Source organism: Carcharhinus amblyrhynchos, unplaced genomic scaffold (genome assembly GCF_965287045.1).
Source record: "Carcharhinus amblyrhynchos unplaced genomic scaffold, sCarAmb.v2.hapA scaffold_37, whole genome shotgun sequence".
In the NCBI taxonomy this organism is placed as follows: Eukaryota; Metazoa; Chordata; class Chondrichthyes; order Carcharhiniformes; family Carcharhinidae; genus Carcharhinus; species Carcharhinus amblyrhynchos.
The window spans coordinates 1,186,877-1,202,557 of record NW_027649778.1 but is presented as its reverse complement, the minus strand read 5'-3'; the positions used below and the strand labels follow the sequence as shown (position 1 = coordinate 1,202,557).

Sequence of the window (15,681 nt, the reverse complement as noted above, 5' to 3'; positions counted from 1 at the left end):
TCCCTACCCACCCGGTCCATACCCCTCATAATCGTACACACCTCAATCGCAGAATGACTTAGAATTTCTACAGGACAGAAAGAGGCCATTCGGCCCATCGAGTCTGCACCAGCCACAATCCTTCCCAGACCCTACGCCTTATCCCTACATATTTTACCCACTAATCCCTCTAACCTACACATCCCTAAACACTAAGGGGCAATTTCTTAGCGTGGCCAATCAACCTAACCCGCACATCTTTGGACTGTGGGAGGAAACTGGAGCACCCGGAGGAAACCCAGGCAGCCACGAGGAGAATGTGCAAACTCCATACAGACAGTGACCCGAGCCGGGAAGCGAACCCAGGTCCCTGGAGCTGTGAAACAGCAGTGCTAACCACTGTGCTACCATGCCACCCACAATCATGTTCCCTCTCAGCCTTCTCAGCTGCAGGGAAAACAATAGAGGCTGGGGAACCTAATGTCTGTAGTGGGTAAGTTGTTGGAAGGTATTCCGAGAGACAGGATCTAAGGCATTTAGAACTAATTAGGAGCAGTCAGCATGGCTTTGTGAATGAAAAGTCATATCTCACAAATTTGATTGAGTTTTTTGAAGGGGTAACCAAGAAGGTAGATGAGGGCAGTGCAGTTGATGTTGTCTACATGGACTTTAGCAAGGCCTTTGACAAGGTACCGCATGGTAGGTTGTTGCATAAGTTTAGATCTCATGGGATCCAAGGTGCGTTGGCCAAATGGGTACAAATTGGCTTGATGACAGAAGACAGAGCCTGGTTGCAGAGGGTAGTTTTTGAAACTGGAGGCCTGTGGCCAGTGGCGTGCCTCAGGGATCAGTGCTGGGTCCAAGATTATCTGTTATTTATATTAGTGATTTATGAGAATTTAGGAAGCATGTTTAGTAAGTTTGTCGATGGCACCAGGCTTGGTGGCATAGTGGATAGTGACGAAGCTTATCAAGGATTGCTACAGGCCATTGGGTCAATGAATGGCAGATGAAGGTTAGTTTGGATGAATGTGAGGTGGTGCATTTTGGTAGATCGTATCAGGGCAGGGCTTACTCAGTTAGTAAAGAACAAAGAACAACCCAGCACAGGAAACAGGCCCTTCGGCCCAACGAGCCCGCGCCGCCGCATCACCCTACACCTATTCTACCCTGCGTGTCTACGAATGGAACCCCTAACTTAGCCAGATTCAGGGGAGAATAGTGCCAATTTGGTAAAACCAATCAGCCTAAGAGCACAGCTTTGGGGTGTGGGAGGAAACCGGAGCGCATGGTCAGGCATTGGGGAGGGGTACAGAACAACAAGATTTAGGGGTACAGGTCCCTTTAAAGTGGAGTCACACGTGGACAGAGAGGTGAAGAAGGCATTTGGCTTGCTTGGTTTCATAGAAACATAGAAGATAGGAGCAGGAGGAGGCCATTTGGCCCTTCGAACCTGCTCCCCCATTCAATACAATTATGGCTGTTCATCCAACTCAATTGCCTAATCCTGCTTTCTCCCCATAACCTTTGATCCCATTCGCCCCAAGTGCTATATCCAGCCGCCTCTTGAATACATTCAATGTTTTGGCATCAACTACTTCCTGTGGGAATGAATTCCACAGGCTCACCACTCTTTGAGTGAAAAAATGTCTCCTCACTTCCATCCTAATGGTCTACCCCGAATCCTCAGACTGTGACCCCCTGGTTCTGGACTCCCCCACCATTGGGAACATCCTCCCTGCATCTACCCTGTCCAGTCCTGTTAGAATTTTATAAATCTCTACGAGATCTCCCCTCATTCATCTGAACTCCAGTGAAAACAATCCTAACCCAGTCAATCTCTCCTCGTACATCAGTCCCACCATCCCCGGAATCAGCCTGGTAAACCCTCACTGCTCTCCCTCGAGAGCAAGAACATCCTTCCTCAGAAAAGGAGACCAAAACTGCACACAATACTCTAAGTGTGGCCTCACCAAGGCCCCTGTATAATTGTAACAACACATCCCTGCTCCTGTACTCCAAACCTCTCACCATGAAGGCCAACAGGCCATTTACCTTCTTTATCCCCTGCTGCACCTGCACGCTTACCTTCAGTGACTGGTGAACAAGGACACCCAGGTCCCTCTGCACACTCCCCTCTCCCAATTTACAACCAGTCAGGTAGTAATCTGCTGCCTTGTTTTTGCTTCCAAAGTGAACAACCTCATATTCATTGGTCAGAACATTGAATACAGGAGTTGGGGCATCTTGTTGAAGTTGTACAAGACATTGGTAAGGCCACACTTGGAATACTGTGTGCAATTCTGGTCACCCTATTATAGAAAGGATATTATTAAACTAGAAAGAGTGCAAAAAAGATTTACTAGGATGTTACCGGGACTTGATGGATTGAGTTATAAGGAGAGGCTGGATAGAATGGGACTTTTTTCTCTGGAGCGTAGGAGGCTGAGGGGTGACTTTATAGGAGTCTATAAAATAATGAGGGGCAGAGATCAGCTGGATAGTCAATATCTTCTCCCAAAGGTAGGGGAGTCTAAAACTAGAGGGCATAGGTTTAAGGTGAGAGGGGAGAGATACAAAAGTGTCCAGAGGGGCCATTTTTTCACACAGAGGGTGATGAGTGTCTAGAACGAGCTGCCAGAGGCAGTAGTAGAGGCGGGTACAATTTTGTCTTTTAAAAAACATTTAGATAGTTACATGGATATGATGGGTATAGAGGCATATGGGCCAAATGCAGGCAATTGGGACTACTTAGTGGTAACACTGGGCAGCATGGGCAAGTTGGGCCGAAGGGCCTGTTTCTATGCTGTAAACCTCTATGAGTCTAAGCCTTCCCAGTCTCTAATTATAGCTGAAAAGCTCCATCCCAGGCAACATTTGGGTGAATCTTCTTTGTACCCCCTCTAGTTGTTAACTCATGGCCCATATTGAGTTGCTTCCTTTGCTGACAACGTAAATTCACTGAAAATCTTATTAACTTTTAATTATTGGCTCCTAAGAGTTATTTTCCCTCTGCATCATGGCACCACTTTCACTCAAATACCTAAATAACAGCAGGGGTTGGGTGAGCAGGACAGCAGCGAGGCTGAGGATGTGCTACAGGAGATACCAATGTTAAACCCACACCGTGCTCGGCATGTGTCAGCCCTGCAGCTGTGGGATAGAGTGAGGAGTGGTCACTTTCAATCCTGGGACAACAGGGATGGAAAAAGAATGAAAGAAGCAAGGGGTATTTGTGTGGGTGGGGGTGGAGGGGGGAGGGGTATGTGTGGGGGGGCGGGTGTTGGGGGGTGGTTTGTAAAATAAACCATGATCAAACTGAAGGGTCGAACAGGCACGAGGGATCGAATGGCCTTTTCCTGCTCCTAAGAGGGTGAGTGGAAACACTCGCTGAGTTCCTGATTGGAATACTGGAATAGATTTCCAACTCTCCAATGGGACTGCAGAGTGTGATTGCACCCCCCTCCACCCCGCCTCACTCCGATCAATTGAGTGGTGGAGCATAGAATCACACAGTGTAGAAGAGGCCCTTCAGCCCATCGGATCCGCACTGACACATTGGAAACACCTGAACTCCCACTTAATCCCACTTTCAGCCCTTGGCCCACAGCCCTGAATGTTATGGTGCGCCGAGTGCTCATCCAGGTATTTTTTAAAGGATGTGAGACATCCCACCCCCACTGCCCTCCCAGGCAGCGCATTCCAGACCCTCACCACCCTCTGGGTAAAAAGGTTTTCCCCCCTAAACCTCCTGCCCCTCACCTTGAACCTGTGTCCCCCTCATGACTGACCCTTCAACTCAGGGAACAGCTGCTCCTTATCCACTCTGTCTGTGTTCCTCATAGTCTCATACACCTCAATCAGGTCACCCCCTCAGTCTTCTCTGCTCCAGATGAAACAACCCAAGCCTATCCAACCTCCCTTCATAACTGCAGTGTTCCATCCCAGGCAGCGTCCTGGTGAATCTCCTCTGCATCCTCTCCACTGCAATCACATCTTCCCTATAATGTGGTGACCAGAACTGCACACAGTGCTCCAGCTGTGGCCTCACCACAGACTAGATGGGCTGAATGGCCTAATTCTGCTTCTATATCTGATGGACTCTGTTTCAAAAACCTCGCCATTTCATTCCCACCCACTTCAGTGACTTTATTTTAAAATAGAAAGAAGGGTTATTGTGAAATATTGAGAGCTGTTGGTGACTGCATGTTGGCACAGTGGCTAACGCTGTTGCCTCACAGCGCCAGGGTCCCTGGTTCGATTCCCAGCCTCGGGTCACTGCCTATGTGGAGTTTGCACATGACTGCATGGGTTTCCTCCGGGTGCTCCAGTTTCCTCCCACACTCCAATGATGTGCTGGTTAGGTGGATTGCCCGTGCTAGGTTGTCCCTTAGTGTCCAAAGACATGCAGGTTAGGGTGCATTGCCCATGCTAAATTCTTCCTTAGTGTATCTGAACAGGCACTGGAGTGTGGCGACTAGGGAATTTTCTCAGTAACTTCATCGCAGTGTTAATGTAAGCCTACATCAATAAATTAAAAAAAATAGGTAGATTGGCCATGCCAAATTGCTCCTCTGTGTCCCAAGACGTGTAGGTTAGATGGAATTAGCCATAAGAAATGTGTGGGGTTACAGGAATAGGATGGGAATGAGGGTTTGGATAAGATACTCTGTCACAGAATCAGTACAGACTCAATGGGCTGAATGGTCTCTTCTACACTGTAGGGATTCTATGATTCAATGATAGATTTGAACTTTGAGGGATAAATTCCATCCATGTGTGGTATCTTCCCAAATCTACAACACCCTGACACAAATTCAAGCAACCTTGGATCTGAGCTAGAGGGAAATTTGGAGAAAGTTCCCGGTTTAAACATTTTCACATTGTCCCTTCAAAAAACTAACCCCAGACTGCAGATAGAACCTATTCCTGGAGCCATCTATAACGCGCCACGTTGGTAATAGCTCTCTGACCAATCAGGGAATTGGCTCAGAACACAGAAGTGACATTTCCCCGGCGCTCAATGCATCTAATTCTCAATAGTTGTCACCTTTTTATTAGCCTTGTGGATTGACTCTACACCAAAGCTTCAGGGCATCATCACTCCGACTCACAGTTCTATTTAAATGATCCAAAAGGCAAGTTAAAAAGCATTTTAAGCAAAGAATATATTTAGCAGCACCTGTGATTTGCTTCCTGAAGGAAGAATTAGGTCAGTTCCTCAGGGTTTTGTGAAAACTAATAGGATTCTTCACTTCCCATCTCCGATACTCTCACTTGCTCTCCTGACTTCTCCTCACTCAAGAGGCCAATCTTCACACTCGAGAAAGCCCGATGGGTGTGGAAGCCTAACCAGAGGAGCGAGGAGCTGTCATAACTGCTCAAGTTTGAGTCCAACTTGCTCCAGTGCCCACCCGCCCCACACATCAAGGCCAATTACTGTCGCAATACAGGAAGGATGAGGAGGCTTTGGAGAGGGTGCAGAAGAGGTTTACCAGGATGCTGCCTGGATTACCCTGAGGGTCTGAGCTATAAGGAGAGGCTGGACAAACTAAGCTTGTTTTCTCTGGAGTGGCGGGGGCTGAGGGGAGACCTGATAGCATTCTATAAAATTATGAGAGGCATAAATAGGGTTGACAGTCAGAATCCTTTTCCCCAGAGTTGAAATACCTCATACAAGGAGGCATGCACTTAAGGCAAGAGGAGAAAGTTCAAAGGAGATGTGAGGGGCAAGTATTTTACGCAGAGAGTGGTAGTGATTGAAAGTGGTCAGGACTTCTTTCTGGTTGTATCACAGCTCGGTATGGGCTCCTGCTCAGCCCAAGACGGCAAGGAACTACAAAGTGTTGTGAACTTAGCCCAATCCATCACGCAAACCAGCCTCCCAACGATTGACTCTGTCTACACTTCCCGCTGCCTCGGAAAAGCAGTCAACATAATTAAGACCGCATGCACTCCGGACATTCTCTCTTCCACCTTCTTCTGTTGGGAAAAAGATACAAAAGTCTGAGGTCACGTACCAACTGACTCAAGAACAGCTTCTTCCCTGTTGCCGTCAGACTTTTGAATGGACCTACCTTGCATTAAACCGATCTTTCTCTACACCCTCGCTATGACTGCACTTTCTGCACTCTCTCCTTTCCTTCTCTATGCTTTGTTTGTAGATCACACAAGAAACAGTACTATTCATTGTATACTAATACATGTGACAATAATAAATTATGTAAAATCACATCAAATGATATCTGGAACATACTGCCAGGGCTGGTGGTGGAGGCAGATACAATAGGGACGTTTAAGGGACTTTTGGATAAGCACATGAATATGCAAGGGATAGAAGGACATGGAGCAAGGGCAGGCAGAAGGGATTAGTTTAATTTGGTGTCATGTTCAACACAACACTGTGAGCCGAGTGGTCTGTTCCTGTGCTGTACTCTTCTATGTTCTATGTCACTGAAGGTCAGGTCAACCACCTCAGCACAGCTGGCACGCTCAGTGCAACCTCCAACACCCAAAGCAACGAAGCTGGGCTGCTGTCTGAGTCCACCACTCTGCAAGAATGCTGTGACCACCTCATCTGTGTCACTCACTCACAAAGTAATCTGTCTCAACTTTCAAAAGCTACCTCACTAAGTGCCGTGGAATAGGCTTGTTAGCAAAGTCGAAACCTGGAGACGGGAGGGAGCAGTTAGGACCCGCCATGGGCTCAACGGCAGAGAGCAGAGAGTCATCGTCAACAGTTGTTTTTCAGATTGGGGGAAATGTGTGTTTGTGTTGATCTGGATATTAGGATTTCTGCTCTCTTTGGTTGGCTTATGAGGAGAAACTGAGTAGACTGGGGATATACTCATTGGAATTCAGAAGAGGGGAGATCTTATAGAAACATATAAGATTATGAGGGAACAGATAAGATAGAAGCAGGGAAGTTGTTTCCACTGGCGGGTGAAACTAGAACTAGGGGGCATGGCCTCAAAATAAGGGGGAGCAGATTTAGGACTGAGTTGAGGAGGAACTTCTTCACACAAAGGGTTGTGAATCTGTGGAATTCTCTGCCCAGTTGAGGCTCCCTCACTGAATGTTTTTAAGGCAAGGATAGATAGATTTTTGAACAGTAAAGGAATTAAGGGTTATGGTGAGCGGGCGGGTAAGTGGAGCTGAGTCCATGAAAAGATCGACCATGATCTTATTGAATGGTGGAGCAGGCTCGAGGGGCCAGATGGCCGACTCCTGCTCCTAGTTCTTATGTTCTTATATAAACGAGGAGCTGGATTAGGCCATTCAGCCCCTCGAGCCACTCTGTCATTTATTAAGGTCATAACTGATCAGACTGTAACCTCAATACCGCACCCACCTCCCCCCCTCCCAATAACCTTTCACCCCTTTGCTCACCAAGAATTTTTCCACCTCTGCCTTATAAAGACTCAAAGACTCAGCTTTCCCTGCCTTTTCAGGATGAGACTTCCAGAGAATCATCAGAGAATTTCTTTCATCTTATCTCCATTTAAATGGGTGATCCCTTATTGCTAAATGGTTTAAAGTTTATTTATTAGTGACAAAAATGAGGCTTATATTAACACTGCAATGAAGTTACTGTGAAAATCCCCTTGTCGCCACACTCCGGTGCCTGTTTGGGTTACACTGAGGGAGAATTTAGCGCGGCCAATGCACCCTAACCAGCACGTCTTTCAGACTGTGGGAGGAAACCGGAGCACCCGGAGGAAACCCATGCAGACACGGGGAGAACGTACAGACTCCACATAGACAATGACCCAAGCCAGGAATTGAACCCGGGTCCCTGGCACTGTGAGGCAGCAGCGCTAACCACTGCACCACCGTGCTGCCCTAGTGAACCCCTTGTTCTAGATTCTCCCTGAAGACGAAACATCGTCTCCACATCCACTCTGTCAATGCCCTTCAGGATCTTACATGTTTTTATAAGTTGCCTCTTATTTTTGGAAACTCCAGTGGATATAAGCCCAGCCTGTCTAACCTTTCCTCATTAGACAACCCACCCATCCCAGAGATGAGTCCAGCAAACCTTCTCTGAACTACTTCCAACACACTTACATTCTTCCTTAAATACGGTGGCCAAAATATGAATGATCTGGACCTGCCTAACCAGGACATCATTTCACATTTTGCAAATGACATTCATTCAGAAATGTTGAGGTGGCACGGTGGCATTGCTGCTCACAGCGCCAGGGGCCCGGGTTCCATCCCCAGCTCGGGTCACTGTCCATGCGGAGACTGCACATTCTCCCCGTGTCTGCATGGGTTTCCTCCAAATGCTCCCGTTTCCTCCAACAGTCCAAAGGTGCGCTGGTTAGGTACTAAATTCTCCCTCAGTGTACCTGGAGTGTGGTGGCTCGGGGATTTTCACAGTAACTTCATTGCAGTGTTAATGTAAGCCTGCTTGTGACACTGATAATTAATAAATAAAAATAAACAGTGAAGAGGAGAGCGACAGATTTTAGGAGGACCCACAGATTAATGAAATGGACAGACATTTGCAAAAAAGGAGATTTGTGAAGTGGTACATTTCTTCCATCAGGAAAAAGATACAAAAGTCTGAGGTCACGTACCAACCGACTCAATAACAGCTTCTTCCCTGCTGCTGTCAGACTTTTGAATAGACCTACCATATATTAAGTTGATCTTTCGCTACACCCTAGATTTAACTGCAACTCTACATTCTGCACTCTCTCCTTCCCTTTTAAGAGCATAGAACATAGAACATAGAACATTACAGCGCAGAACAGGCCCTTCGGCCCACGATGTTGCGCCGACCAGTTACAAAACAATGACCCACTAACCTAAACCAATCCCTTTTCGTCCATAAACCTATCCACGGATCTCTTAAACGCCCCCAAACTAGGCGCATTTACAACTGCAGCAGGCAGGGCATTCCAATCCCTCACCACCCTCTGGGTAAAGAACCTACCCCTGACATCCGTCCTATAACTACCACCCCTTAATTTAAAGCCATGCCCCCTCGTGCTAGCTTTCTCCATCCGAGGAAAAAGGCTATCACTATCCACCCTATCTAAACCTCTAATCATCTTATATGTTTCAATAAGACCCCCTCTTAGCCGCCTTCTTTCCAGCGAAAACAACCCCAAATCCCTCAGCCTCTCCTCATAGGACCTCCCCTCCATACCAGGCAACATCCTGGTAAACCTCCTCTGCACCCTCTCCAAAGCCTCCACATCCTTCCTGTAATGTGGGGACCAGAACTGCACACAGTACTCCAAGTGCGGCCGCACCAGAGTTGTGTACAGTTGCAACATGACGCTGCGACTCCTAAATTCAATCCCCCTACCAATAAACGCCAAGACACCGTATGCCTTCTTAACAACCTTATCTACTTGATTCCCAACTTTCAGGGATCTATGTACACATACACCTAGATCCCTCTGCTCATCCACACTATTCAAAGTCCTCCCGTTAGCCCTATACTCGACACATCTGTTATTCCTACCAAAGTGAATTACCTCACACTTCTCCGCATTAAATTCCATCCGCCACCTCTCGGCCCAGCTCTGCAACCTGTCTAAGTCTTCCTGCAAACTATGACACCCTTCCTCACTATCTACCACACCTCCGACTTTGGTGTCATCAGCAAATTTACTAATCCACCCAACTATACCCTCATCCAGATCATTAATAAAACATAAGAACTAGGAGCAGGAGTCGGCCATTCAGCCCCTCGAGCCTGCTCCGCCATTCAATAAGATCATGGCTGATCTTTCTGTGGACTCAGCTCCACTTACCCGCCCGCTCACCATAACCCTTAATTCCTTTACTGTTCAAAAATCTATCTATCCTTGCCTTAAAAACATTCAATGAGGGAGCCTCAACTGGGCAGGGAATTCCACAGATTCACAACCCTTTGTGTGAAGAAGTTCCTCCTCAACTCAGTCCTAAATCTGCTCCCCCTTATTTTGAGGCCATGACCCCTAGTTCTAGTTTCACCCGCCAGTGGAAGCAACTTCCCTGCTTCTATCTTATCGATTCCCTTCATAATCTTATATGTTTCTATAAGATTTCCCCTCATTCTCTCCTATCTACTCTATGAATGGTATGCTCTGTCTGTAGCGTGCGCAAGAAACAATGCTTTTCACTGCATGCTAATATATGTGACAATAACAAATCAGATCTATTTGGGCGGCACGGTGGCACAGTGGTTAGCACTGTTGTCTCATAGCTCCAGGAACCTGGGTTCAATTCCTGGCTTGGGTCACTGTCTGTGCAGAGTCTGCACATTCTCCCCGTGTCTGCGTGGGTTTCCTCCGGGTGCTCCGGTTTCCGCCCACAGTCCAAAGATCTGTGGGTTAGGTGGATTGGCCATTCTAATTTGTCCCTTAGTGTCCTGGAATGCATAGATTAGAGGGATTAGCCGGGCAAATTTATGGGTTTTTCAGGGATTGGGCCTTGGGGGGGGGGATTGCTGTCAGTTCAAACTCGATGGGCCAAATGGCCTCCTTCTGCATGGTAGGATTTCTATGAAATCAAATGCTAACTCGAACTTCCCTTCTTTCCTGCTGCTGTCAGACTTTTGAATGGACCTACCTCACATTAAGCTGATCTTTCTCTACACCCTCGCTATGACTGTAACACTGCATTCTGCACCCTCTCCTTTCCTTCTCTATGAACGGTATGTTTCGTCTATATAGCACGCGAGATACAATACTTTGCACTGTATGTTAATACAGGTGACAATAATAAATCAAATCAAATGCTAACTTGACCGGTACAATTCTTCGAGTGTGCTGGCAGTGAAAGCGTTAACCACTTTTAAGCTGATATTCTCGAGGTAAATCATTTCACTCGTGATCTCTGTGAAATACAGTCTTGATTCATTCACAGCACTGAGAAAGCGAAGAGCTTTCCAAAGCTTGGGATTTATGTAGGGAACTAAAATCGAGTTTCCTCCATGTAGAAATCTCCCACATGAATTGCCATCATTAATGTAATTCCGTCTCAGAACCGGAACACGTGATCAAACCATGCAGAGATTGGTAGCACTATAACCTGGCCAAAATTTAAAGCCCAGCTCCCTGATTAGGGAGAGAGAATGGTTTTTCAAATGAGTTTTCTCTAAAAAACGGGTTTAATTTCACTTAGGGAAATGGAGAGTGGGAGGAAATATGAGTGAGATTTTAAGTAATAAAACTTAAAGCTGAAAAATATTGGAAAAAAGAATTGTGAAGACCAGAACTGACAGGGGTTATATCTTAAATCTTTTTTTAAAGCTTTTGTTTTATTACTGTAGTTACCCAGCGCAGTAATAAAACTGCCCCTCCGTGATCTGGTAACACCAAGGTAGTAATGTGAGGTAATTTATCAATTTATGCAATGTTAGATTTGACAATTTAAAAACTTAGCCTAACGATTAAAGATTGCCAGTTTGCAGCCTAAGTCTGTTGGCTCTCATCCTGTTAATCTTTGCTTTTGTCTGCCTTCTTGTATTAGGGCTGGCACAGTGGCACAGTGGTTAGCACTGCTGCCTCACCAGGGACCCAGGTTCAATTCCATCTTCGGGTCACTGTCAGTGTGGAGTTTGCACGTTCTCCCTGTGTCTGTGTGGGTTTCACCCTGTTTCCTCCCTCAGTCCAAAGATGTGTGGGTTAAACCATAAGACATAGGAGCAGAAAAAGGCCACTCAGCCCATCGAGTCTGCTCCGCCATTCAATCATGGCTGATATTTTTCTCATCCCCCATTCTCCTGCCTTTTCCCCATAACCCCTGATCCCCTTATTAATCAAGAACCTATCTATCTCTGTCTTAAAGACACTCAGTGACCCGGCCTCCACAGTCTTCTGTGGCAAAGAGTTCCACAGATTCCCCACTCTCTGGCTGAAGAAATTCCTCCTCATCTCTGTTTTAAAGGATCGTCCCTTTAGCCTGAGGTTGTGCCTCTGGTTCTAGTTTTTCCTACTAGTGGAAACATCTTCTCCACGTCCACTCTATCCAGGCCTCGCAGCATCCTGTAAGTTTCAATAAGATCCCCCCCTCATCCTTCTAAACTCCAATGGGTACAGACTCAGAGTCCTCAATCGTTCCTCATACGACAAGCTCCTCATTCCAAGGATCTTTCTTGTCGATTGGCCATGCTAAATTGCCACTTGGTCTCCCAGGATATGTGGGTTAGGGGGAATAGTAGGGTAAATAGCTGTGGTTACGGGGATAGGGCCTGGGTGGGATTGTTGTCAGTGCAGGCTCGATGGGCTGAATGGACCCCTTCTGCACTCTATGATAAGCCAGTCCATGCCCCCCTTTTCATCCCCTGATGCAGTAATCAGTTTCTTATTCTGAATGTTTCCGTTGAGTTTAAACTAAATGAAAGTAGTTCCAAATATTTGGTATCCAAACATTGTGGCCTTTGAGTGGGTGACAGATTAACACTCCCTCCGCCTGCTCCCAAAAGACAGACACAGATTTCCCCGGGCTGGAATCACCAGCCCTCATGGAACTCACTGCTTCCTCAACCATACATGAAAGTGAGAGTGAAAGTTTCACCTAACCGTCCGCTGGAAAGAGCGAGCGGGGGAACTGCAGACAGCAAAATGTTCAACAGTCCCTGTCAGCACAGGGAGAAATTGTAGAAGAAACTTGTTACACTGCACCCGGGTAAAGAACACACAGTATACTCACTCACACACACAACATTCACACACACACACACACACACACACACACACATGGACACATGCTAACATACACACACAATGCACACATGCTCACACCCACATGCAGATGCTCATATACACACTCACACAAGGACACACACACAATGCTAATACACACACGCACATACACGCACGCACACACATACACACCTATGCATGGATGTATGCTAAAACAAACAAAACAAACACATGCTCACCTTAACACACAGATAATCATACACATTCATACAAGATGTTGCCTGGATTGGGAGGCATGCCTTATGAGGATAGGTTGAGGGAGCTAGGTCTCTTCTCCCTGGAGAGACGAAGGTTGAGAGGGGACCTGATAGAGGTTTATAAAATGTTGAGAGGAATAGATAGGGTGGATTCTCGGAGGCTATTTCCCAGGGCTGAAATGGTCGCTACGAGAGGACACAGGGTTTAAGGTGCTTGGGAGCAGGTACAGAGGAGATGTTAGGGGTAAGTTTTTCACTCAGAGGGTGGTGAGTGAGTGGAATCGGCTACCGTCGGTGGTGGTAGAGGCGAACTCGCTGGGGTCCTTTAAAAGACTTCTGGATGAGTATATGGGATTTAATGGGATTGAGGGTTATAGATAGGCCTGGTAGGTAGGGATATGATCGGCGCAACTTGTGGGCCGAAGGACCTGTTTGTGCTGTAGTGTTCTATGTTCTAAGAACACACATACAATTTATGGACACATGTTGATACCTGTACACACACACACACACACACACACACACACACACACACACACACACACACACACACACACACACACACACACACACACACACACACACACACACACAAATGCTAACACAAACACACGGACACGCTCACCCACATATTAATATTCACACATTACACAGGAGGAGGCAGAATGGTGAAATGAAAAACCGGAGGTGGTTAAATGGATGAAGTTAAATTAAAATAAGATGATAAAAGCATCATGAAAGAAATTAAAAACATTGATGGGGAATAAAGACTGGATGAGTCGCTGAGGGGGGATTGAATGTTCCAGAACTTTCTGGCTCGATTTCAGATTTGCAACATTTGCATTTCTTTATTTTATTCGCTGCACAAATGATGCTAAAAAATATCTTCCTCTCCCTGCCTCACACTTATTATTTCTATTTATATCTTCATATTCCGACAAAGGCTTTCTACCCAGAACATGAGACAGTTTTCAAATGTCAACTTTCAAAGCATTAAAAATATATCTTGGTGAAAATTGGAAAAACGCCAGCCGTTACTGGCTGCTGTTTCTAATGTCAATGACCTGCCTCGTCTCCCCCCACAAGGTCAGCTGTACTGGCAGTTACAAATCGAGACCCCCCCCCTCCTCAGCCAGGTTACAACCTGGTTCATCAGCAACCTGAAACGTTAAACTGTGTCTCTGTCTCTACACACACTGCCTGACCTGCTGAGTATTTCTAGCGTTTTCTGTTCACTGGCTACCTGCGTACGGTCAACTCAAAGTTACACCGCTCCGTGGAACATTTCCTTCACAATCATTCAGAGAAGTGTGGGATTTGAGGTCTCCGGTGAGATGCGCTACCTTGGTCTCCCCCTTGTACCTCCTTCAAAGAGATAGGGGCTTCTTTCTGCAGCTCTGTCCGCACTCTCCTTCGTTTATGGGGGGCCATGTCATCTGCGGGGAATGATGGACTTTGAGTGACCTTATCGTAGTCTGTGGTTAAAGCCACGGTCAAGGTTCCTTTGGGCGGTTCTGTCAACGTCTCCTGGATGTGTTCCTCTCGGCATTCCATCAGTTTTGAGGTGGAAGGCGGCATGGCCCCATTCTGGCTCCCGTTGGTCTGCGAGTAGACATTACTGACCTTAGTCTTGTGTTCTCCCGTGTTATTGTAGACCTTATACCTGATCATAAGGATGATGATGAAGACCAGCACGGAGGCCACAATGATCCCTCCAATGATGATGATCATGGTCCCACCAAGGAACTGGGTTTGCATGGACCGGCAGTGTGTGTATTCCTTCTCTGTGGTGAACTGGACACATCCCACCGCCCGGGTCGCAGTCAGTGTGGTGATGCCATCGTCATAAACAGCCAGGACACACAGGTCATAGTCACGGCCAGCAACCAAATCTTTCACCAGGAACGCTTTGCTGGAAGATGGGATCATCCTGCAAGACAATGGAATATGTATCAAATAACACGGCCAAGCAATATTCCAGTGCAGGAATCACAACAACCTGCATCAATACAGTATCAGCCATGATTGAATGGCAGAGCAGGCTCGATGGGCCGAGTGGCCTAATTCTGCTCCTGTGTCTTATGATCTTATAACTCCTGCAACAATACATAGAACACATAGAGCATAGAACACTACAGCACAAACAGGCCCTTCGGCCCACAAGTTGCGCCGATCACATCTATACCTACCAGGCCATAGAACTATCTGTAACTCCCAATCCCATTAAATCCCATGTACTCATCCCGAAGTCTTTTAAAAGACCCCATGAGTTCGCCTCCACCACCACCAACAGTAGCCGATTCCGCTCACTCACCACCCTCTGAGTGAAAAACTTACCCCTAACATCTCCTCTGTACTTGCTCCCTAGCACCTTAAACCTGTGTCCTCTTGTAGCGACCATTTCAGCCCGGGGAAATAGCCTCCGAGAATCCACCCTATCTATTCCTCTCAACATTTTATAAACCTCTATTAGGTCACCTCTCAACCTTTGTCTCTCCAGGGAGAAGAGCCCTAGCTCCCTCAACCTATCCTCATAAGGCATGCCACCCAATCCAGGCAACATCCTTGTAAATCTCCTCTGCACCCTCTCAATAGCTTCCACATCCTTCCAGTAGTGAGGCGACCAGAACTGCGCACAGTACTCCAAGTGGGGCCTGACAAGGGTCTTATAAAGTTGCTGCATTACCTCCCGACTCCTAAACTCAATCCTTCGATTAATGAAGGCCAATACACCATACACCTTCTTGACCACATCCTCCACCTGTGAGGCCAATTTAAGAGTCCTATGGACCCGGACC

At 46.7% G+C, this 15,681-nt stretch overlaps 1 protein-coding gene across 1 annotated transcript in view; it reads right to left on the bottom strand.

The window, feature by feature from the left end:
• Positions 1 to 15,681, bottom strand: part of LOC145362106 (leucine-rich repeat and fibronectin type III domain-containing protein 1-like protein) — a 247,542-nt gene that overhangs the window by 29,125 nt on the left and 202,736 nt on the right. Inside the window, exon 3 of the mRNA XM_080218145.1 lies at positions 14,227 to 14,813. Coding sequence (XP_080074271.1) covers positions 14,227 to 14,813 — 587 coding nt within the window. The remainder of the gene's footprint in view (positions 1 to 14,226; positions 14,814 to 15,681) is intronic.